The 23,511-nt window shown below is 34.6% G+C and overlaps 1 protein-coding gene across 1 annotated transcript; it reads right to left on the bottom strand.

The window, feature by feature from the left end:
* Positions 1–7,639: 7,639 nt before the first annotated feature.
* Positions 7,640–8,918, bottom strand: LOC142608797 (uncharacterized). Its single transcript, XM_075780472.1, has 2 exons — positions 8,810–8,918; positions 7,640–7,968 (listed from the first exon to the last, which is right to left on the bottom strand). Exons 1-2 carry the CDS (start codon positions 8,916–8,918, stop codon positions 7,640–7,642), a joined length of 438 nt encoding a protein of 145 aa, XP_075636587.1.
* Between the last annotated feature and the right edge of the window lie 14,593 nt (positions 8,919–23,511).

Here is a 23,511-nt window from a genome sequence, read left to right on the forward strand (position 1 = left end):
GGCCGTGGCTGTGGATAGGTAGGCTTGTGTTAAGCCAAACTGCCTGCGCTTTCTCGCAAGCCCATAATGCATGTCCGCTTGTTTCCACTGCATTGCCACAGGCGTCACAAGTGGGATCATCCAGGATTTTTCTGCGCTGCAGGTTGGACTTCGTTGGGAGTAAATTCTTGCACGCTCGCCATGCAAAGGACCGGATTTTGTTAGGAACGTTCAGGCGCCATAGAGTTTTCCAAAACAGCCACTATTTCGGTTATTCGATGGACCACCAGAAGACCCATTTGGAGTGTGTGAAGGGGAGAGGGCAATTTTATAGGCAGAGTTCACTGTGAAGCAACCATTCGGCGTGTACGCCCAAATAATACGATCCGGTGGGCGGCGAAGGCTCAGTGGGATACTTAGGATTGCCTGGGCATCATGTGGTAGGAAGATTTCTTCAATGAAGCCAATCCTCCACATTCCAGTATCATGATCAATAGAGTGCTTACGTGTGCGTTCACTGGCAGTGCATGTTGGTGGGTGGTGACGCAAAAAGTAGAACAAGTGGGCAGCCACTTATCAGTCCAAATTTTGATGGAGTTCCCATTGCCGACCTGCCATCGGTAGCCTTGCTTGACTATCCCCTGAGCAGCCATGAGCAGCCATGATGCTTCTCCATGCATATGATGGTTTTGTCCCCATTTCAGCTTTGAGGAAGTCAGTTTCAGGAAAATACCGAGCTTTGAAGACTTTGTGGACTAGTGAGGAAGTGTTTGTTTGTAGGCGCCAACCTTGCTTGGCTAGGAGAGCAAGGTTGAAAGCCTTTAGGTCTCAAAATCCCAAGCTGCCTTCAATTTTGGGTATACAAATTTTATCCCAGCTAGTTCCTACTACCTTGTTTCTTCCATTGTTTTGTCCCCACCAAAAACTTATGACCATACTTGTTGGTTCATCACATAAGGCATGTGGAAGTTGAAACACACTCATCGTATATGTTGGGATTGCTTTAGCTACCGTCTTTATAAGAATCTCCTTTCCTACATGAGACAATAGTTTTTCCTTCCAACCTGAAAGCTTATTGTTTAATTTTTCCTTCAAAGCTTGGAAAGTGTTGCGCCTTGATTTTCCTACCAAGGATGGCAGCCCTAAGTAAGTTTCATGTTGCCAAATGACTTCAACCCCAAAACGATTTTTAATGGCATCCTAGATATCTTGGGAGGTGTTTCGGCTAAAAAATAGAGAGGTCTTCTCATGATTCAGTTGCTAGCCAGATAAGAATTCATAGATTTCCAAAACTTCCTCAAGTGTGGAATATTCTTCAATGGTGGCTTTGTAGAAGATCAGGCTATCATCTGCAAAAAAGAGATGAGATATTAACATACAGCTACACCACTCAAAAGTCCCAACTCCACTAATTTCCTGATTAAAGCTGATAAGCCTTTTGCATAAAAAAAGAAACAAAAAAGGGAGAGGGGGTCCCCTTAACCCAAACCCCTAGAAGGGATGATGTTTCCTCAAGGTTGCCCATTGATAATTATAGAATATGTGACTGTGCTAATACATCTCATCATAATTTTCACCCATGACTCATGGAAACCCATTTTATACATTATTTTTTCCAAGCTTCCCCACTCAACTCCATCAAAAGCTTTACTTATATCAAGCTTCAAGGTCATTTCCTCAACTTTACCACTACGCTTTTGGTTGATATGGTGCATGGTTTCAAAGGCAACTAGGATATTATATCAGCGATGAGGCGGTCAGACATGAAGGCGCTTTGGTTTTCATTAATAATTTTTTGGAGGAAGCGTTTTAGGCGGTTTGCTAGGACTTTTGAAGCTAAACAGGATATGACATTGCTAAGAGTGATGGGTCAGTATAGGGTGATCTTTTTTGGGTTTTTTTTATTTTTGCTATAAGCACAACATGAGTCTCATTAAAATTTGGGGGGTGATATCATGATTGAGGAACTCCAGGACAGTTTTTGTAACACAATCACCAACTAAAGACAAAAAATGTTGATAAAAAAGAGAGGGCATACCATTAGGACTAGGAGATTTCTTGGGGTGCATTTGTTTCAATGCTCTGTAAACTTCATCAACTTTGAATTCCTGCGTAAGAAAGTCATTCATGTCAGTGGTCACAACGGGCTCCCCGACTTCTATTAGAGTGGTTGAATCTATCTGGCCTTGTGAGTGGAAAATGTCTGTGAAGTAGTTGACAATGATACTTTCTATCTGCTGCTCATCATCCTGCCAAACCCCAGCTAAGTCACATACACCGAAAATCACATTACACTACTTGCGGTTGGTGGCTTTGGTATGGAAGAAGCTCGTGTTGCGGTTGTAAAGATTCTAAAGGAAGTAATGGAACTAAGAGGAGCAAAATCAAGAGCACAGATAAGAAGCAAAGTTCCTGTTCCAGAGATTCAATTTCAGTTTGTAAAGGAAAAGACAGTAATAGATAATAGAAACGGCATGTAGTTTTTAGTTGTATATGTATTTAACTCAGCATGTGATAGGCACGTGCATTAGTTTGTTATTTCTGTTTCTGTTAGCTGATTAATTAGTTAGTTACTAAGTGGTTAGTTACTAAGTGGAGGGATTTGATGTATATATATACGTATCTGGTTGTATCAGATTAGTTCAGTTTTTGTTCAATGAAATAGAATTTCATATCTTCAGCATTCTCTCTGTTTTCCAATATGGTATCAGAGAATTCATTTCTTGCTTCCGCCTAATTTCTTTGTTTCAATTTCTTCTTCTTCAAAAGCTAGTTTTTTTTTTCTTTCGAAGCTACATCAATGGCACCTTCTGATCAAGCTTCTACAAGCATCACCATTGATGAATCACATCCCTTCTTTCTTCACCACGCTGAGAGCCCTGGAGCAATTCTTGTATCTCAGCCACTGATTGGAGGAGAAAACTATCCTACGTGGGCACGATCTATGAAAAGAGCTCTTAGGATCAAAAATAAATTTTGGTTAATTGATGGCTCTGCTTCTCTGACTTCATCCATGGAGAAAGTTCCTCTTCTTGTTCAAAGTTGGTCACGATGCAATGAAATTGTGGTTTCTTGGATCATCAATTGTGTTTCCCCCAAGATTGCAACTAGCATGGTGTATCGAAGAACTGCCAAGGAAGTTTGGAAGAAGCTTCAGAATATGTTCTCTCAAGGAAATGGACCTAGGGTTTACCAATTGCAGAAAGATCTTGCTAGCATTTCTCAGGGGGAACTCACTGTGAGTGATTATTTTACTAATCTCTCAATCTTATGGGATGAAATACAAAACTATGAACCAGTTCCTCTTTGCTCTTGTGAGAAGTGTGTGTGCCATGTGAATGAAAAGATTTCCAATCTTCATCACAGAGAAGCAATTATGTAACTTCTAATGGGTCTTAATGATTCATTCTCTCACATTCGAGGCCAAATTCTGTTAATGGATCATATTCCTTCTGTTGATAAGGTATATTCATTGTTGGTTCAAGATGAAAGGCAGAGGTCAGTTGGACATAGCAACAATGGTCCTTTTGTTGAATCCACTGCCCTTGCAGCCAAAACAATGAATCTTGGTTTTGGTTCTAAGACTTTCAAGAAAGGAAAAGAGAGGCCTACCTGCAGCCATTATGGATTGCTTGGTCATACCGTGGAGAGATGCTACAAAATTCATGGATATCCTCCTGGCTATAAGACCAAGGCAAGGGCAAACCAGGTCTCCTCTCTTGATTCTATTCAAGAGTCTATTGCCACACCCACCCCACAGCATTTTCCTTTCATAATGGAGCAATGTCAGAAACTACTTGCCATGATTGGAGGTTCTGACTCTCACAACAGTCCAATTTCTATGGCTAACAGTGTTTCTTCCAACCAAGCTTCTACCTCTCAACCAACTCCTTTGGCAGGTAATCTCAAGCACTCCATTTTCTCTGCTAAGCTTGTGAATAGATCTGCTTTTGGTGGTAGTACTTGGGTTCTTGACACAGGTGCAAGTGATCATATTGCTTGTTCTCTTTCACTTTTTCACTCTTATATTGCTGTTTCCCATTGTGTTGTTGAATTACCTAATGGTGAATCTGCTCATGTTACTCACATTGGTACTGTCCAACTATCCAATTCACTTACCCTTGAACATGTTCTTTGTGTTCCTTCATTTTCCTTTAATCTTGTGTCTGTCAGCCAACTCACTCAACGCTTACATTTTTGTCTTGTGTTTTTGTCTCAATTCTGCTTTATTCAGGACCTTTCTTGTTGGAGGACGATTGGAGTGGGTGAAGTCCAACATGGTCTGTACTTGCTGCAGAACAGCACTTCTAGGACTCCACCTTCTCTATCAGACTACCTCTCCACCAACAAGCTTCCTAAGTCAGCCTTTTCAACGTCTGTTTCTAACAAAGATATGTCCATTTTATGGCATTTTAGATTAGGACATCCTTCTTTTAATAAATTGTCCTCTATGCAAAGTGTTTTGCCTTCTTTTTCTTCCAAATGTAATGACATTTGTACCATCTGTCCTTTGGCTAAGCAAAAGAGGTTGCCATTTCCTTCAAACAATAATATGAGCACTGAGCCTTTTGCTTTGATTCATGTAGATGTTTGGGGTCCCTACTCTATTTGCACTTATGATGGTTTTAGATTTTTTCTTACCATTGTTGATGATGCCACTAGGTCTACTTGGGTATATCTCATGAAAGGTAAGTCTGATGTCAAACAGCTTTTAATTTCATTCTATAACATGATTTTGACTCAATTTAACATTGGCATTAAGGCAATTAGATCAGATAATGCTCCTGAATTCTCTTTGTCCAATTTTTATAGTGATCATGGCATTATACATCAAAAGAGTTGTGCTTATACACCTCAGCAAAATTCTGTGGTTGAGAGAAAGCACCAACATCTTTTGAATGTTGCTAGATCTCTTAAGATTCAATCCAATTTGCCCTCAGCATATTGGGGTGAATGCATTTTGACAGCCACTTATCTCCTCAACAGGTTGCCTATGCCTTTGTTAGGTTATAAATCTCCATTTGAGATTTTGTTTCATAAACAACCATCTTTTACTCATCTTAGAGTGTTTGGTTGCTTATGTTTTGTTTCAACTTCATCTGTCCATAAGTTAAAGTTTGATTCTAGAGCCTCTCCATGTGTCTTCTTAGGTTACCCTTTTAACATGAAAGGTTACAAAGTTCTCAATCTTCATACTAGGAAGATTACTATATCTAGAGATGTTGTCTTTCATGAGTCTATCTTCCCTTTTTCACACTCTTCTTCCTCCTCTGATCTCACCTCTTTTTCTTTATCTGATTCATCTCCTCCTAATTTTGACTCTCCATCTTGTCCAATTTCTGTTCAACTTCCTATTGCAGACTCCACTTCTATTATTGATCATGTTCCTCATTCCCATCCTTGTTCAGATACTTCTTCTCCTTCTTCTATTCTTATTGGTTCCTTACCTGTTCCCTTGGATCATTCTGATGTTTCTAATCAGTCTGCTATTCCCCCTAATCAGTCCACTGTTTCTCTTGATCACTCCTTACCTTCTGTCCATACTACACCTCCTGCTTCCATTCTACCTCTTAGAAAATCAACTAGACTTTCAACCAAACCTGCTTATTTGCAAGCTTATAAGTGCAATCAGGTGTCTCAAGTTCCACCTAGCACTGCTTTCCCTTTATCCTCTTACCTATCTTCCCAAAAATTGTCTCCCAGACACTTGCATTTCTGTCATGCTATTTCTACCATTGAGGAGCCTAAATTCTATCATCAAGCAGTTAAAGATTCCAAGTGGAGAGAGGCTATGGCAGCTGAGATTCTGCTCTTGAGGCTAATCACACTTGGACCCTCACAGCTCTTCCACCTCATAAAAAGACAATTGGTTGTAAGTGGGTCTATAGGGTGAAATACAAATCTGATGGCACTGTGAAAAGATATAAAGCTAGGTTGGTGGCTAAAGGCTTCACACAGAAAGAAGGCCTTGATTATATTGAAACTTTCTCCCCTATTGCAAAGCTTGTTACTGTCAAATGTCTCCTTGCAGTGGCTGCTGTGCAAGGCTGGTATCTTTGTCAACTTGATGTGAATAATGCCTTCCTTCATGGTGAATTGAAGGAAGAAGTCTATATGGATCTCCCACCAGGCTTCCACAGCAAAGGGGGGCTAGTTTGCAAACTTACTAAGTCCTTATATGGACTAAAACAAGCTTCAAGGCAGTGGTTTGCCAAATTTTCTGCTGCATTGGTTCTTCTTGGATTTACACAGTCCAAGGCTGATTACTCCCTTTACATTAAGAAGACCTCTACTTCCTTTATTGCTCTATTAGTTTATGTTGATGACATATTGATTGCTAGTGATAACAAGCAAGCAGTTGATGACTTGAAGATTTTGTTGGATCAACAGTTCAAGCTAAAGGATTTGGGTGATTTAAAGTTTTTCTTAGGTCTTGAAGTTGCAAGGACTACTAATGGTATCAATTTATGCCAAAGAAAGTACACACTTGAGGTGTTGGATGATGCTAGCATGCTAGGTTGTAAACCAGCCAAAATACCTATGGATCAGAATCTCAAACTTAGTAAGTATGAAGGGAAGGAGTTGCAAGATCCAAGCTCCTACAGAAGATTGATAGGAAGGTTGCCATACTTGACAATAACCAGGCCTGACATAACTTTTGCTGTGAATAGACTCAGCCAGTTCATGGCACACCCTAGAGAGCCTCATTTCCAAGCAGCTCATAAGGTCTTGCAATATCTAAAGAGCTCACCAGGCCAAGGGTTATTTTTCTCAAGCAAATCAGAGCTGCATTTGAAGGCTTTTGCTGATGCAGATTGGGCCTCCTGCCCTGACACTAGGAGATCTGTCACTGGTTTTTGCATCTTCCTTGGTGAGTCTTTGATTTCATGGAAGTCAAAGAAACAACAAACAGTCTCAAGGTCTTCAGTAGAGTCTGAGTACAGGTCAATGGCAGTAGTAGTCTGTGAGGTCATTTGGCTCTTGTATGTTCTTCATGATTTTCAAATCAAACACCCTCAAGCAGCCCTCCTGTTCTGTGAGAGTCAGGCAGCCCTTCACATTGCTGCAAATCCTGTTTTTCATGAAAGAACAAAGCATATAGAGATTGACTGTCACCTAGTCAGAGATAAGGTCTTGGAAGGGTATGTTAGAATGCTACATGTTAGGACCAATTCTCAAATTGCAGATCTGTTAACCAAAGCCTTGAATGCTCAACAATTTTCCTTTCTTGTTTCCAAGTTGAATATGGTCAATATTCATGCCCCTCTTCCACTTGAGGGGGGGTGTAAAGATGCTAAAGGAAGTAATGGAACTAAGAGGAGCAAAATCAAGAGCACAAATAAGAAGCAAAGTTCCTGTTCCAGAGATTCAATTTCAGTTTGTAAAGGAAACGACAGTAATAGATAATAGAAACGGCATGTAGTTTTTAGTTGTATATGTATTTAACTCAGCATGTGATAGGCACGTGCATTAGTTTGTTATTTCTGTTTCTGTTAGCTGATTAATTAGTTAGTTACTAAGTGGTTAGTTACTAAGTGGAGGGATTTGATGTATATATATATATATATATATATATATATATATATATATATATATATATATATATATATGTATCTGGTTGTATCAGATTAGTTCAGTTTTTGTTCAATGAAATAGAATTTCATTTTTTCAGAATTCTCTCTGTTTTCCAATAGCGGTCTCCATCAGTGAGCCAAAAGTTACACGAGCATTGTTTCCACATGGTACTCTCAGCGTCTAGCCAAACATTCAATGCATTGGGAACATCCCTAATCTCACTATCTGTTTTCATGCTACTGGATTGTTGCTCCAACATTTGTAGTTTGCTTTGCAATGGCTCTATTTTCCGCCCCACATGGCTGTACTCCATCTTGTTCCAAGCCTGTAACCTTGTACGGCATCGTTCAAGGCAATTCGTAATAGGGAAGCCTTCAGTTTTATAAAGGCCCTCGTGCCATGATTCTTGAACCACTTCAGAATAACAGGGTCCCTCAACCACATCTCTTCAAATTGGAAGAGCTTTTTGGTTGGTCATCATTGATGGCTGTTATTTTTTAGGCGAAGGGAGAGCATAGAATGATCTCACATTGACATGGATACGTGGTCGACAGCAGCACCATGGAAGATCAACTGCCATGCATTGTTTGCAAGTGCTCTGTCAAGTCTTATCTTTAAACGTCCTTCAGTGTGATCAGTTTTAAACCAGGTGAACGATGAACCAATGAAGCCTAAGTCGTGAAAATCACAAGCATTGATGACTCGGCGGAATTTTTCTATCTGTCTACTTGGTCAAAGTCTACCTCCAAATTTTTCAAATTGGCTAGTAATCTTGTTGTAATCCCCGATGCAGAGCCATGGCAGCTGGTTTGTTTGGCCAAGAGATTCTAAAATAGACCACGTCTTCTCCTTTTTACTAGTGTCTAGTTGCCCATAAAAACCAGTCAAACGCCACTTCGCACCAGTTGTGTTACATGTGATGTGCACGTCAATATGCCAATGTGAGAAGCCTTGGATTGCCACCTTAGTTTCTGGTTTCCATAGTAAGGCTAGAACACCGCTTTGACCTATGCTAGATACGACTAAGCGTTGAGTGTAACCAAGTTCTTGCTTCTTTTATTTCATTTCTTCTTGTGACAGTTTGGTCTCCATTAGGAAAACCAACTAAAGAGCTTCCTTATTTAGTGCTCGCTAGAGAGCACGAATTGTATGAGGGTTCCCAAATCCTCGACAGTTTTAGCTGATGGTACTCATTCGGCCAAGTGATACTGCGTAGCAACCACCGCCAATCTTAGTTTTTTTGCAAAAATCTTACCCAACATACGAGTTTCAGTCTCAAACTTCTGCTTTTTATCATCATCAACGTCCCAACCTATGTCTTCAAACTTGCGTTTGGATCCTAGTTGGGTTGTGTCTATGTCCATGGGGTTTGTGTGGGGTTGGGCTAGGATAATTCTTTTCCATTTCCTTTGGTTTTGGCCAGTAGCAAGGTGTGTGGCAGCAATAAGCCCATTGTGAGGCCCATATGGCATCAAGTGTGATTGTACACAATTCCATATTTTCCGTTAGTTTTATTGAAGGTGCCAGCTTTAAACGTCATATTATTATTAGTTGCCTCATCATTAGCATTTAAGTCGTGATCAATCTCCGCAAGATGTAAACGGAAAAGATCGTGACTTTTCAAAATCTCCCTGTTTGTCGGGATATGTCTATGGGCATCCGTTTCAGATATTTCAGCATTTTCCTTATCTCCTGTAGCAGTTGTGATAATGGCTGGTATGGCTGAAGGCTCACAGGCGGCGATGGTGGTGGTGGTGGCGTCAGAGAGTGTCGCGGTAGCCATGGGAATAAAGCCGCGGTAAGGCTGTGGTGGCTGAACTGGGTGGTTCTGAAGTCGTTCATCGCTAGCTCTCAACCACGCACTGTATTGTTGCTCATCCTTACGTAGAGTACCCTTACTACGTATCCACATTTTGCAGTCTTTCTCATCGTGGTTTAATACACCACACCAGTAACAAAAAATTGGCATGCGCTCATACTAGTAGGATACCTATGAAGGAGATGAGTCACCTATGTCCACCATCCTTCCTCGACAGAGAGGTTGGCTAATATCCATGTTGATCCTTACTCAAAGACATCGCCCTCGATAGTCTCCCCTTGGGCCCATGTCAACTTGATCAACAACTTCGAGGGTGCTCCCTATAGCTTCAGCATTTTCCTTGCTCATGTATTGGATTGGCAAATCATGAACCTGTACCCAGAAACTTTCCTTGTCAAACTTGGCATTCTTTACCGCCTCATTCTTTCTTGGTTTGTAGAGACTGAGCAGGTACTTATCAAAAGACCATGGTCCTCGCGTCAGTATGTGATATAGGTCATACTCATCATAAAAAGAATCATAACTGTATTGGAGCCAAGGTCACGAATGTCAAAACTTTTTTCAGTTTTCCACATGCTCTTTAGTGTTCGGAAGACCGCTTCCATGTTGATGCATCGCTTGGTGAAGAACTTGGCCACAAGTACCTTACCGTCGCCAGTAGGATTAGAGGTTAAAGGGACTGTTTGGGTTTCTTTCGGTTTCAGTGATAAGCGGTCCCATTTACTTGTGATATCATCCATGGTGTGGAGTTGGGAGAAGATGAGCGTATAGGTGCGAGGTGGGATAAGGGTGGAGGAGTAGAAAGTGGAGAAGATAGGATTGGTGTAGGAAAGAAAAAGAGGTCCCACCTGAGGGGGGAAAAGGCCTATCAAAAGATAGGAAGTAGTTTCACCGCTGTAAGTTTTCCAAAGAAAACCTAGAGGAGAAAAAGGCACACATCCTTGAGTGCAATTGTTAATTAATTATAATAGCAAAGTTTTAATACCAATTTCATAAAAAATATAAAAAATTATCAATAATATTTATTATTTTATTATTCTCCTACTAAAATGTTTTAAAAAATAGTTCCCAAACCTTGGTTAACTTTTCTCATTCTTTTTTTGTTTGGAGACTACATTAATTGCCCTAACAAGTTAAACATCTTTTTTCAAATAACCATTTTTGTTAGGAGTGAACCATAACATTTAACTTTCAAATAACCATTTTTGTTAGGAATGAACCATAACATTTAACACCGCATTTGGCCGGCTAATGGCGTGTGAATTATGTAAAAAAGGGCAATAACTGGCTATTCTATCTTCAAATTTGACTTTTGTGAATTTGGGACGTTGAACACCAATTTGTGGTGGAAATATTATGTGTGCGCCACTTGTACCTAAATATTTGATAAAAAAAATTTGTGTCAGCATTACTCATGCTTCAGGGGGTTCAACGACTTGATAAAAAAAGCATTATAGGTATAAAATATAGTTTTTTTAGTTTAATTATCTTTTAAAAATATGGAAATATGGAAGGTTTATTACATTTGTGTGTATAGTTATCATGTTATAATAACATATAAAGTTAGTGATTAAAAAAATTAGTAAAGTTAGTGATTCTTCAAATATTTGATTGGTTAAGTAGATACATAATGTATTATTTATATATGTATGAATGAGTGCGGTTTTTTGGGTCAATAATTAATACAATACACATTGGTTGAGTTTTATCATTCAGTTTAAATATTTTATAAAAACAATGATAGATAAATAATGACAATTGCATAAAAATAAATAATGTTATTCAAACTTTACAAAATAAAATGGTTATACCTACCTTACCTTAACACGTTGAATTGCTTAACAAAAGATTACAAAAAAATATGTGGGTTTTTTGCTCATTTCATTCCCATTGGGCTACAAATGGATTTGTCAATATTTGAGCTTTCATGGCTCAAATTTTGAATAAAAATGATAGGAAAGCAATAGAGTCAAGAAGACCTTGTGAAACTTTATTATGTTTTAGTTTCCACACTTCTACGCGTTGATAAAGAACTCTTTGATTGAAGAAATGGTCCAAATGAATAGAATAAAAGTATAAAACCATTGGGTTTATTCGGCATTTTATTTTTGCACAATTTATTGGACTGATGTGTATAAAGTATGAACATGCATTCTTGCCAAAGTTTAATGTTTAAAGATGCTTCAGCCTCATTTCAAAAAAGAAAAAAAAAATGCTTCAGCCTTCTCAGCAAAAATAATAATAATAAATAATGCTACAGCATTAAAGCCCATGTTCCATAGCCATATTAAAAACACTCTCATAATGAGAATCCTATGAGTTAATTGAGTGTTCCAAACCCACATAAAAAAATAAAAATAAAAAAATACCCTCATCCAATCTAATAAGAGAGACAACTGAATTGTCAGTGGCTTTCAATTAGGAGGAATTTTATTTTAATAATATTAATATTTTGAGAAACTGAACCATGGGCTTCATTGGCTGAGTTTTTTTTTTTTTTTTTTGGGTGGGTGGGGAGTGGCTTTTGAAAACCATCTGCCTTTGTATAGTTGTTTTCATAGGTATATTGCTTCAATTTTTTTAGGATAAAGTTTAACTATAAAATTGGTTATAACCTACAATTTTATTCAATATTATTTTATTGAAAGTGAATTTTGATAAATCTACCATTAAATTTAGTGGCAGAGCCAAGATTTCAGTTCAGGGGACAGTATTGAAATCAAAAGCAACCTAAAAAAATTAATTGATATTAATAGCAAAATAAATAAACAAATATATATTAATGTAATTTAGAGATTAATCTAAATAAATAGAGTTTAAACAAGTAATTTGATTTCTTAAAATAAATTATTGTAAAAGTGCTAAGAATATAACAATGTACTAGCAAGGTTGTATTCTCACCGCCTTGAATGCTCTTAAAAAAATATGTTGAATTCAATATTTTTTTTTTCTCTATTCTTTTAAGCAATTAAAATTTGGATTATAGCAAAAACACAGATTTTGAGATTAAAAAAAAATAAAAAATAAAAACTAAGAGATAAGAAAAAGAGTGGAAGATAGGTTTTAGTGCTATATATGAATATAAGTAGGCCATTTTATAAAAAAAATTAAGCTAGTATTTTCACAAGTTGTCATTGGAAATTATATAATTGGTAGACAATAAAATAACGTAAGTGGTGGACTTAAATAAAAATTGATGATTCACCAATTGTAAAATTTATTGTAAGAAATATTATTGTTCTGACAATTACAAAATTTATTGTGAAAAAAATTGTATATGTACATTATTTACTATAAATAGCTTAGAAACCTGTCAAAAGGTCGATATTGTTAGTTTTAAGTGGGCCATTGAACTTTTTTTTCATTGGAAAAAGAGGAAAATGTGATATGTAGTTATATAGACTTATAAATATAACATTTTTTTTTATTTATTTAGAAGTTGAGAGGTTTTTCTTATTTGTGCTATGGGCAAAGTGGATATAAGGAAAAAATTGTGAGGGGCAAAACGTTTTTTTTTATCATGGGCAAAATGTTTTGTAAGTGCATTATATAGGAATTTTTGGTGAGGTCAAGAGGGGCACTTGCCCCCTCTCGCCCCTCACTAGCTCCGCCTTTATTAGATTACATTTTTTATTATATTATCCATATTTGCAAAATTTTAAAAAAATTAAAGATTAATAGTTATGTCATCAATAAATTTTTTAAATTGCAGGTTTTTGTAGTTTAAAATTATATATAAAATATAAGCTTATAAGTCATTTAGTAAATAATATTTGATTGACACAAAATTTGACATGTGTATTAAGAGCATAAAGAATATGCAATCCAACAATTAAATTTTCAAAACATGTAGTAATTTTAATGATATTGAGTAAGATTATAACCTTAGACTAATCAATTTTGTAGTTAAACTTTGTTTTTTTTTTTTTTTTGGGGGGACTTTTAAGTGTTATTCATACTTTGATCCTTTAATCCTTTTAAAAATATTAAAGGAGCCATTGCATATAATGATTAGATGGATATATAAATCTTAACAATGATTTGAATTAAGATATTAAACAAAAGGACCTTCTAAGATGGATTGGACATAATTAAAATTTTTAATTAGTAAATATCCTTATTCATTATTAAGTGAAAGAATTCCAGAAGCATTCATTTTTATTAGTAAATATTAATTATTATTTTCAGTAAAATTACTTAGATATATATTTCTTTTGACTGATTTTTAGAATTTTATCGAATTACATTTGCTCCGGTGGCTATGTGAAGCAAATCTGAATATGGGCTAAATTTCAAGTCCAAACTCTATTCTGATACAAGGCCTAATGCACACTTTCTGTGGCTGAATTCAGAAACAGTCTCATTGGAATAGAGCCAGTAATATCATACCTCACTTATTGATTTTTTTTTTTTTTTTTTTAGGATTAAGTCGGCCGTCAAGACTAAAAGCTATAACTTCGTTTAATCACTTTTTTTAATATCTTTTTATTGGGTGTAACTTTATTTAATATCTCTTTATTGTGAGTGAATTTTGAAAAATTTATCATTAAATTATATTTTCTTCTTATTTCGTTCATGCTTGTCAAATTTTTTATATGATCAAAGATCAATAATTATAATATCAATCATCAATTAATTGTATAAATTGCAAGTTTTTCTAGCCTAAAATTATATTTTAAAAATAAGTTTATTGATCGTATAGTAATTAACATCCGAGTGGTACAAAATTTTATATGTGTGTTAAGAGCGTAAATAAAATGCAATTCAAAAAAATGTTAACTATCAATATCAATATACATATAAAAGCAGAGATCTCATGTGAGAAAGTATGAGGTTTTACCAAGTGGCGCATTCTATGCAAAGAGTACTGAAATATTGTCAAGTGTCACATCGGAGATAAGAACAAATTTTATAATGACTTTTTGTTTCATTTTGTTCAATGTTTCAAGACTATTCTAATTAAAAAATAAATATTCTTTGTATCTTTTGATTCAATGTTTCAAGACTTTTCATCCCTCACAGACAAAACTTTTTATATTTTAGTTCATTATTTTCACTTCTTGCACTTCTACCCCTTTATATATACCTACTTATAATTTTTCAAGCTATCCCATTTCAAATACACACAGACCAAAAACGATGTCATTTATCTTCAAACTTTTGGCAACACCTACCTAGCTTTAACATTATTATCTCATCTAATTTTAACCCATATAAGTTAGCTACAACGAAGAAAGAAGGGCTTGCATTTTATATTTAATGACAATGACAATTATGATTTTGATGTTAAGGATAGACATTGTGGATTTGTGGGTTCTAAAATGATGTGATTGGTTATGAGTGTTTAGAATGTGTATTTTGTTTTAGAATTAAGGAGAAAAAGAAAGACACGTTCTATATAAACCTTTATTCTATAATATTCCTCCAAAGTTTTTTTTTTTAATTTCTTATTAGTTCAATTGAATAATTATAATAGATATGTGTATGCAATTTATAATTGTTACTTTTTATGATGAACTCATTACTAACAAATTTTTATAATAGTTATGATATAATACATATACAACATTCTCCAAAATCATCTTACATAAAATATTACAACATTATCCGTGCATCGCACGAGTAACTTACTAGTTTTTTTTTAAAGGAAGTTGTAACCTTAGGCTACAACAAAATTTGTATCCAAACTTTGTCCCCTTTTTTTATATAACTTTTTTTATTTCTCATAAAAATAGTATCAAAACTTTTCTAAAATAGTTCTTTAAAAAATGCCCAAAGGACACCTATTAATTGTACCCTACATTAATGATTTTTTTAATCGTACCTAGCTAAATATTTTTAATAGTTTTTTCTATTTTTCAAAAAAGTAGTATTTGAATTCATATACTAACCAAACCTGCATGAAGTTATATAGATTTGTTGTTGCATAATTGAATTTAGGTTTTTCCTTTGAGCTAGCTAAATTTACAAAGTTTAGAATCCTTTGAATATAGTTTTCCTATTGTCTTAAATGTGATTTTCCAACATGATTTTCTAAATAATTATTGTCTTTATTTTTATGTTCTCAATTTTTAGCTTTATTGCTACGCTAATTAAGCTCTTATTGAAATTTGATTTCCTTTAAGCTCACATTCCATGTTAATAAGTATTTATATTCAACATGTTTTTCTTTCGAACTATTTATAGCTGTTAAATTCTTCTCAGTACATTCAGAAAATATATTTCCCACACTTAGCTTTTTCGTATGAATAATTATTTTTTCCAATGACGTAACTTTATTGATTACATACAAGGCAAGCTGCGTGACAGCCAAAATCTTTATTATCTTTTATTATAAGTACGTCATCACCCATGCAATGCCAACTGATCATTGTAGGTTCCATAAGGCTTGTAATCGGGTTTATTAATTTGCAAATGAACATCAAAATATCATTACAACAGAAGGAAAACATGTTTAATAAAAATAATTTCTTAATGATTTTTTTGTGTATATTTTTCAAAAAAATTGAAACAACAATAAAACATCACGTGTGAGTTATCTACAATTAATACTTGATAGCAAAGCAAATCTTTGGTGACATAATACATACACATACTTTTTTTTTTTTTTGGGAGAAGAATACATATACATACTGTAAGTGCACAATTGCGTCTAGACCTAAAGATAGACGTGGGCTTAGGCTCAATGAGCCTTAAATAATAAGATTTGTAAAGTGTCAATTTGAAATCTAGTTTAAGGGTATTGGAAACTTGATAAGCAGGCTAGAATGCCACAATCTTTCTAGAATGTCATAATCTTTGCAAATGATAAACAAATATAACAATGGACCCTCCTCGGACGTAAGCCGAGGACGATTTGTATATTGCTTCTACTTTATGCTAAAAATTACAGCTCTTAGTTCTTTTTCTTGCTAACTGATAGATTTCCCCTTTCTTTTCTCCTTTCTCTCCTTAAATATTCTTCATCTTCCCTCTTACATCCACGTGTCATACAAATCTTATCATTTTGTGCCTCTCTCTTCAACCACCTTCTTAAAATCTTTGAATAGTAGCAGAAAAGTTCAATTCTACTGTTCAGGGGTCATTTTCCCATTAATGCGGCCAGGGAGGTAGGTGCAGAGTCTTTAATGTGGATGTAGCAGCCTTTTTCTCATATATTTCTATCACACCGTTGCCTCTAGAGGGTACTTGGATCCCCCTCTTACCTAATAATTCTTCCAGAACTCTGCCTTTAATCTTCTTGGCAAATCCCAGGGTGTTCGCTGGGCCCATCCGAGGAGACATTCATCCTTGGACGGTTCCTCGGATGTCTGTAGTGCAGGCTGACCCATGGATTTAGGAGTCCAATGACAAAAACAAACTGGTACCAGTCGATCAAGCCCACGACCCATTTGTTTATTTTATAAATCTTACCCCCCACACATACTAAGTTAATAGAATATACAACTTAACTGAAAATGTAGATAATAAAATGTCTGCACAATAAATCCCACAACTCTAAATTTATAAGAGTTACCTTGAGCACAAATCTATGCAACATAGGGGATGCCATTAGAAAGGAAGTGCAATTAAGGAGGCCATTCCTAAAATGGTTATACATACCCAATTTCAGTTGCCTAAGATTTTTTAACTCTGGAATTCTGCGGAACCGGCATTCCTGAACAACTGAACCAAGATATAAGAGCACATTCATAAACAAACATTGATGTATGGGAAAGAAAAATACAATGCAGAATCTTCAAATTTATGACTTACCAAAATGTAGCTTATATCAAGTGTCTCCAGCTGAGAGAGAGAACGTGAAATTGAGCAATCATTTTTAAATAAATATTGAGCATAGTCAGCCATCACAGTTAGAGAAACAAAATTGGGAACATCACCTAGAACGGCCTTCAATGTCTTATGCCCAAAATATTTGAAAGAAACAAGATTTATAGCATGAATCTCAATCTGTTTGAAATGGACGCAGTTTATTATCTCTAAATGCTTTGGCTTGGGCGAAGGGGCAGAAGTCTTTAACTTCTCCAGACTCCAGAGACCACGAGCCTTCCACACATAAGCTTTCAATGAATGGGCAATTAGATAAAAGTCAAAGAGAGGTCTGTTAAGCTTTCAATGAATGGGCAATAAGTATCATTAGCTCACTTTGGGTGAATTAGTCATATTGATAAGTAAAAATTAATAATAGATTTGAAATTTAACAAAAAAAAAACTAAATATTATTTAAGATCATCACTAATCGCACTCAATCACATGTTTTTGTTTTCAATTTCTGTTTCAATCTATTTTAGTAAAAATGACACGCTCTTGATTGTTCATGACATATTAGTTATTTAAATGATGTGACATGTTAGTTGGTCATCATAGTCAGAAGTAGTGGCGGAGTCAGGATTTTAATTTAGGGGGAGCAAGATGAAAATAAAGAGTTGAAGACAATATCAATTTAAATTTTTTTAATTAGTATAATTAAAAAAAATACTTAACTAATTAAACAAAAAAATTTGATTAACATATAAAATTTAATGTAAGTGTTAAGTTTTTTTTTTTTTTTTTTTCCTTATGCGTAACGTTAGATTTAGTATAAATGTTGTTGTACTTATGATACTTCATAGGTGACTACAAGCATATTTTTCAAACAAGTAAAAGATTAAAAAAAATCAATATATAGTCATTATTATACAAAGTTAAAAGAGCTCACCGGCCGAGAAAAGTTTATTATAAGTGGAGCCAAGAATGACAGCCCCATAGCACAATTACATGCAATTGCAAAGTTGAAAAACATAAGCTTAAAGCAAACAAAAACATATACAATGCAAATAATAAATCTAAAGATATATACATATATATATATATATATATATATATATATTGAGGGGGTGGGGTTTGGGTGAGGTCAGGGGGGCAAATGCCCCCTCTCGACCCCCCCCCCCCCCTAGCTCCGCCCCTAGTCAAAAGATTGGTTTTTACCAAGTAAGTTGGGTGCTTAACATTTTCCCATCTTATAACTTAGCCTTTGAACTTAAATCAAGGGTTTTAGATTAGTTCCTACCCATGTAATTTTTGTCTTTTAAAATAGAACTAGGATCAAAGCCATGTAATTTTTTTCTTAAATTGTATCTAGAACTAAAGACATGTAATTTTATATAGTTATTTTTAACAAGATTTATACTTTTATCATGAAAACTCAATAGTCTTAATGATAGTGTAAAACTACTAGAGCATGTTTTGACCCCCAATTTTAATTATGGCTTGATTAATTTTAATCTAAACACACGTAATGTGGAATATACATAATTAGCAAATTAATTAATCAAATCATTCAACAATTGCATGGATAAACAAATAGGTTCAAGGCAAATATGTAAAGGGTAGTAGGGAAAAGGATAGCAAACCCAAGATAGCACGTTAAGGTGTTATCGAAGAGGAAAATCGAAGAACTCGGCGTAAAAATCTCACCACGGCCCTCCAAGCCGAAATGATCCACTAGTAAATAAATTGGAGTACAAGGATACCAAAAAGACCCTCCAAGCCTAATCTACCCAAAGTACTTAAGCTCTCCAAGCTCTAGCTACCAATGGACTTCACTAAGTCATGTCTTTACTTGCTTCCCGGATCCTACAATACCGCAAGATTGCACCGCCAAGCCTCACCGCCTTATTTTGACTAAGACTCAATACTTCCCATGCTCCAAAACACTCTACACTCTAAATGGGTGTGGATTGTGTTTGAGTACAAATCTCCTCTCAAGATATGACAATAAGAAAGGGGAAGGTAAAGAGACTAGCAATGAATTCTCACTTAAGGATAGTAGCTCTCTCTAAAATGGTGGGTGTTATAGAAACCTCTCTCTAGGGTTTTCTTTTGAATGCTCTCCTTACAATTTTTTGGGAAATGAGAGTATATATAGTATGGGTGAAAGGTATAAGAGTCACACTTAAAATCCTAGCTATCAATGCATCTCACGGGTCATCTCGCAAGTTGGCCAAGTCACAAGATTACTCACGAGATACGCTAACTTTTCAGCTTCCGGCATGTACTCCTTATGTGACCTTCAACTGTCTTGATCAAATTTTCACCACTTAAGACTAAACTTATTACAATTAAATCCCAAAAAATACAAAGAAATAAATTAATGAAATTACAACACTTTTTGTCATAGAATAAAGTCAACATAAATGTTAGGCAAAAATCATAACTTAACATATAGTATCAACAATAATGACTCTTTTCATATGGTGTTCTTTTTTCTTTTTTCTTTTTTCTTTTTTCTTTTTTCTTTTTTACATATAAATAAAATAAGTGGTGATTCCATGTATAACCCTTAATCTAGGGATAAATATAATTATTTGAACTGCTATTTTGAAGAGCACCAACATGATCTCACCAATTCAGGTCGGTTTGGCTAGAAAGGAACCACCAAACCAAAGTCGAGGCCTCTCACATGGGGTTACAACATAACTCTCACTATTTGAAGTTCCATTAAAGTTTAAATATTATGTCACCTTTAAAAAAAAAAAAGTTTAAAGACTATGAATCATAATTACTATTTCTCATCAATTTTAACTTTTGATCAAAATGATAGTTTAATTTTGATATTGGACCATGTACTAGTTATACTTATTCTTATTCTTATTCTTGGTATTAAAAAAAAGAAAGTTTGTAGATTCTGTAACATGGTGCACATTGGAAAAGAACTCTAAAACAAGGACGGGGCAGGACCAATGAGAATTCTCTAGCAGAATGTGCATACGACGATGGCCATTACAATCACTAAGTGCCTTGGCGATGTTGGCATTCCCTAAACCTATTACCATCAAAATGAGAAGAAGATGCACTAGTCTGAGATCTCTTGGGGTCGACCATGATCCTGAAATAAATTGAAATAAAAAGGATCATCAACATAAGACTTAATGGAATGAGTGTGTGCATGAGGCTTCCTATGGATACATGCATCTAGCCCAATAACAATGTAACAAAGTCAATCATGTCACTTGGACAATAATTTCACTCTCTCAGGAAGTAAGAGCTTATTGTTCAAAAAGTTTCATCAAAAAATTAATAATAAAAATGAAATATTATATAATAAATTTTATATTCTATATTATAATTGTGTTAAATAGACCTCAATTCTTCTTCTATTTTTCAGCATTTTTTTACATTATTTATTTATTTACATATTTATTTTATGGAAAACAATAAATTTGGTACATTATAAGAATATAAGTTGTAAGTACATTAAAATTATTAATAAAGTTTTTTTTTTTTCAAAATGAAACTCTATTATCAAATTTCTAGAAGTTTGCAAATGATTATTCCAATTTAAATTGCTTTATTAATCTTCATAAGTTTTTGTGTTAATAGTAAAAGTTTGGTCTCACATGTGTCATGTTTTCATTTTAATGTTTGATTTCATATTCATATGCCCTTTATGCTTCAAATTTTTTTCATTTTTTAGCCTTTTACATTTGATTTAGTTTTTTTGTTTGGTCATTCACGAAAATGAAAATTTTAAAACATAAAATGTCACACATAAAACTAAACCGAATATAAAGAGTCAAAATGGAAATTTTGAAACATAAATGGCTAAATTGAAAACAAATCAAATATAAAGGGCTAAAATAAAAATTTGAAACGTAAAGAGCCAAAATGAAAATAACCCTAAACTTTAAGAACCAAAAGTATACTTAATCTTAAAATATTTTATATTGTTCCCATTTTTTTTTTTTTGTTATTTTTTTCTCAGAAGTTTTTATTTCATATTTTTATAAATCATATATCAATTGTAGCACCAAGTGGAGAGGAGAGATTCCAACCTTGATTCCTCTCAAAAGTTATACCATGCTTAAACACCTTTATAAAGTATATTTTCATGCAAATCGTCTTACTTTTTTAACTTTTTATTAATAATCAATTAATCATGTAATCAAGTAATTTTAAGCAATAAAAGTAACGAAAATAGTATGTAACTATGGATAAAGCAGTTTTTTTCTCTAGTGGATATGGTATCTAATATCCAGTTCTCAATTTTCTTTTATAATTTTTCAGAATATGGACGTGTGGATTGTGGTGGTGATTGGTTGAGAGGCTCTTAAGAAAAACAACCACCACTCGTTCCAGTCTACCAAAAACAAACAGCCAAATCCACTCACTTCTACCTCCCTTTCCACACACACACACGCAAAGAGAATCAAAATGGAAAAAAGATAGAAATCCAATTCAAAATGCACAGTCTTCCATTCCTATTCCACCACCTAACCCTTCACCAAACTCCATGGCCAAGAATCTACCTGAATAATAAAACCTTCCATAAAATTCCACTCTCTCATCCACTTATCTTTTGAGAAATGACTCCCTCTTATTGCTTATCTTCAAGTAGAAACACTACTACATCTGGAGGAGCAGCATTCTTTCTGCATAATTCTCATCAACCCACATATTCACACAATTTTATGAAGGGCTATATGTGCCAACAATGCATAATGCTTTAGTGATTAAAAATTTCAAGCGCATATGACTATTATTTGTTACTGTGTATGTATTGATGTATTGTAGAGTATGGGATGGGTGGCCAAGTTTCAACACTAGGAGACATTTACATCTATGAGATACTCTTGCTGGAGATGTTTATTGGAAAAAGACCAATTGATGAAATGTTCAAAGATGGTTTAAACATTCACAAGTTCACTGCAATGGCTTTGCTCGAACATGTCATGGATATAGTTGACCCATCAATGTTCTTTGAGAAGGATGAAGAAGATGCCAATGATAACATAGAAGAAATACAAATAATTGAAGAAGATCCAAAAGAATGCTTGATATCAGTGTTCCAAATTGGATTGTTGTGTTCTAAAACATCACCAGATGAGTGGATTCTAATAAATGTTGTTGTCAATGAAATGAATGCAATTAGAGACAAATTTCTTAAACTTGAGAAGGAAAAGAGAAGAAGAAGAGGAAGACAAATGAGCTAGGTATGTTACGTGTTTTTTTATATAATTAATGGACATATATATTGGTCAATTCCTTATAAGAAAATAGTAATAATAATAACATAAATTTAAAATTGAGGAAAGAAATGTAGAAGCAAAAAGAAAAGAATATAAATTTACAATGAATATGATTAATGGGTGCTCTTAGGGCATTTATTAATAAACTATTTTAGTAAATTTTTTATATTAATTTGTTTTTTGTTCATGTTGTTGCGAGAAAGTAATTCATCAGAGTTGTTTCATTCGTCCCAAATTCTATTAGTCAACAGTTGTTGCGTTATTAATTAATTCATGTGATTGTCTGTTTTGTAGCATCACCAGATATTTACGAATTACGAGGTTCGTGCTGGACATAAATAGTTGACACGCATATGCTGCCTTAAACATTTATGTCTTTGTTATCCTAATTATCAATGGTAATTTAGATGAATGACTTAGTGTTATTGGTCAATGACTTTTGGTTAAACCATATTTCTATGTTGTTTTGATTATGGGATTAGGATATACGATCTCTCCTTTGGTTTGTGATTGTTAGTTTTGTAGTATGACCGGATTGGATGGAATCTAAGTAATGAACGCCCTTGAATGAGTATTTCTTAAGCTCATGATGGCTATAAATTATATGCTTGTAACATTTTACTGTGTTCTTTACAGTGTACGCATTTACTGCTGCAGCCATTGTCATTGCTTTCCATGTCAAAGGTAATTTAGATCGAATGGCTCCCTGTTATTTGTCAATGGCATTTCTTATTTCTTAAACCATATTACTATATTCTTTTATCATGGATTGTATGATCCCGCCTTTGATTTGTAATTTGTGTTCCATACACTTGACCTGGGCCTTAATCTTCTTAACTTAGAATGTTTGCGGGCAGGTATTAACAGTTTCACTGCACCTATTCCTCGGTTATTTTCTTTTCTTCTTCTTTTTTGGGTTAAATTTGGTTTCCCTCTAATATTTCTAATTAATCAAATATCACCGATTTAATAGAGCAATCCATAACAAATTAATAACTATCTTTCGGTTCAATTCCTCAATCACTCACGCCCTTTGTAGTTTGTACTCGCATAGACTTCTCAATTCTTTTGTGTCTAGACTACTAAAATTTACTATTGACTTATCTAGTATTAGTATTACTCAAACTGGTA

This window comes from Castanea sativa, chromosome 9 (assembly GCF_040712315.1).
Source record: "Castanea sativa cultivar Marrone di Chiusa Pesio chromosome 9, ASM4071231v1".
Lineage (NCBI taxonomy): Eukaryota > Viridiplantae > Streptophyta > Magnoliopsida > Fagales > Fagaceae > Castanea > Castanea sativa.

What these genes read in the sequence shown, in the direction of transcription:
- LOC142608797 (XM_075780472.1), bottom strand. Translation starts at nt 8,918, where the DNA reads ATGGACATAGACACAACCCAACTAGGATCCAAACGCAAGTTTGAAGAC. An exon ending in GACTGAAACTCGTATGTTGG is followed by an intron (nt 7,969 to 8,809) that starts GTAAGATTTTTG and finishes GTTATTCTGAAG; the next exon opens with TGGTTCAAGAATCATGGCAC.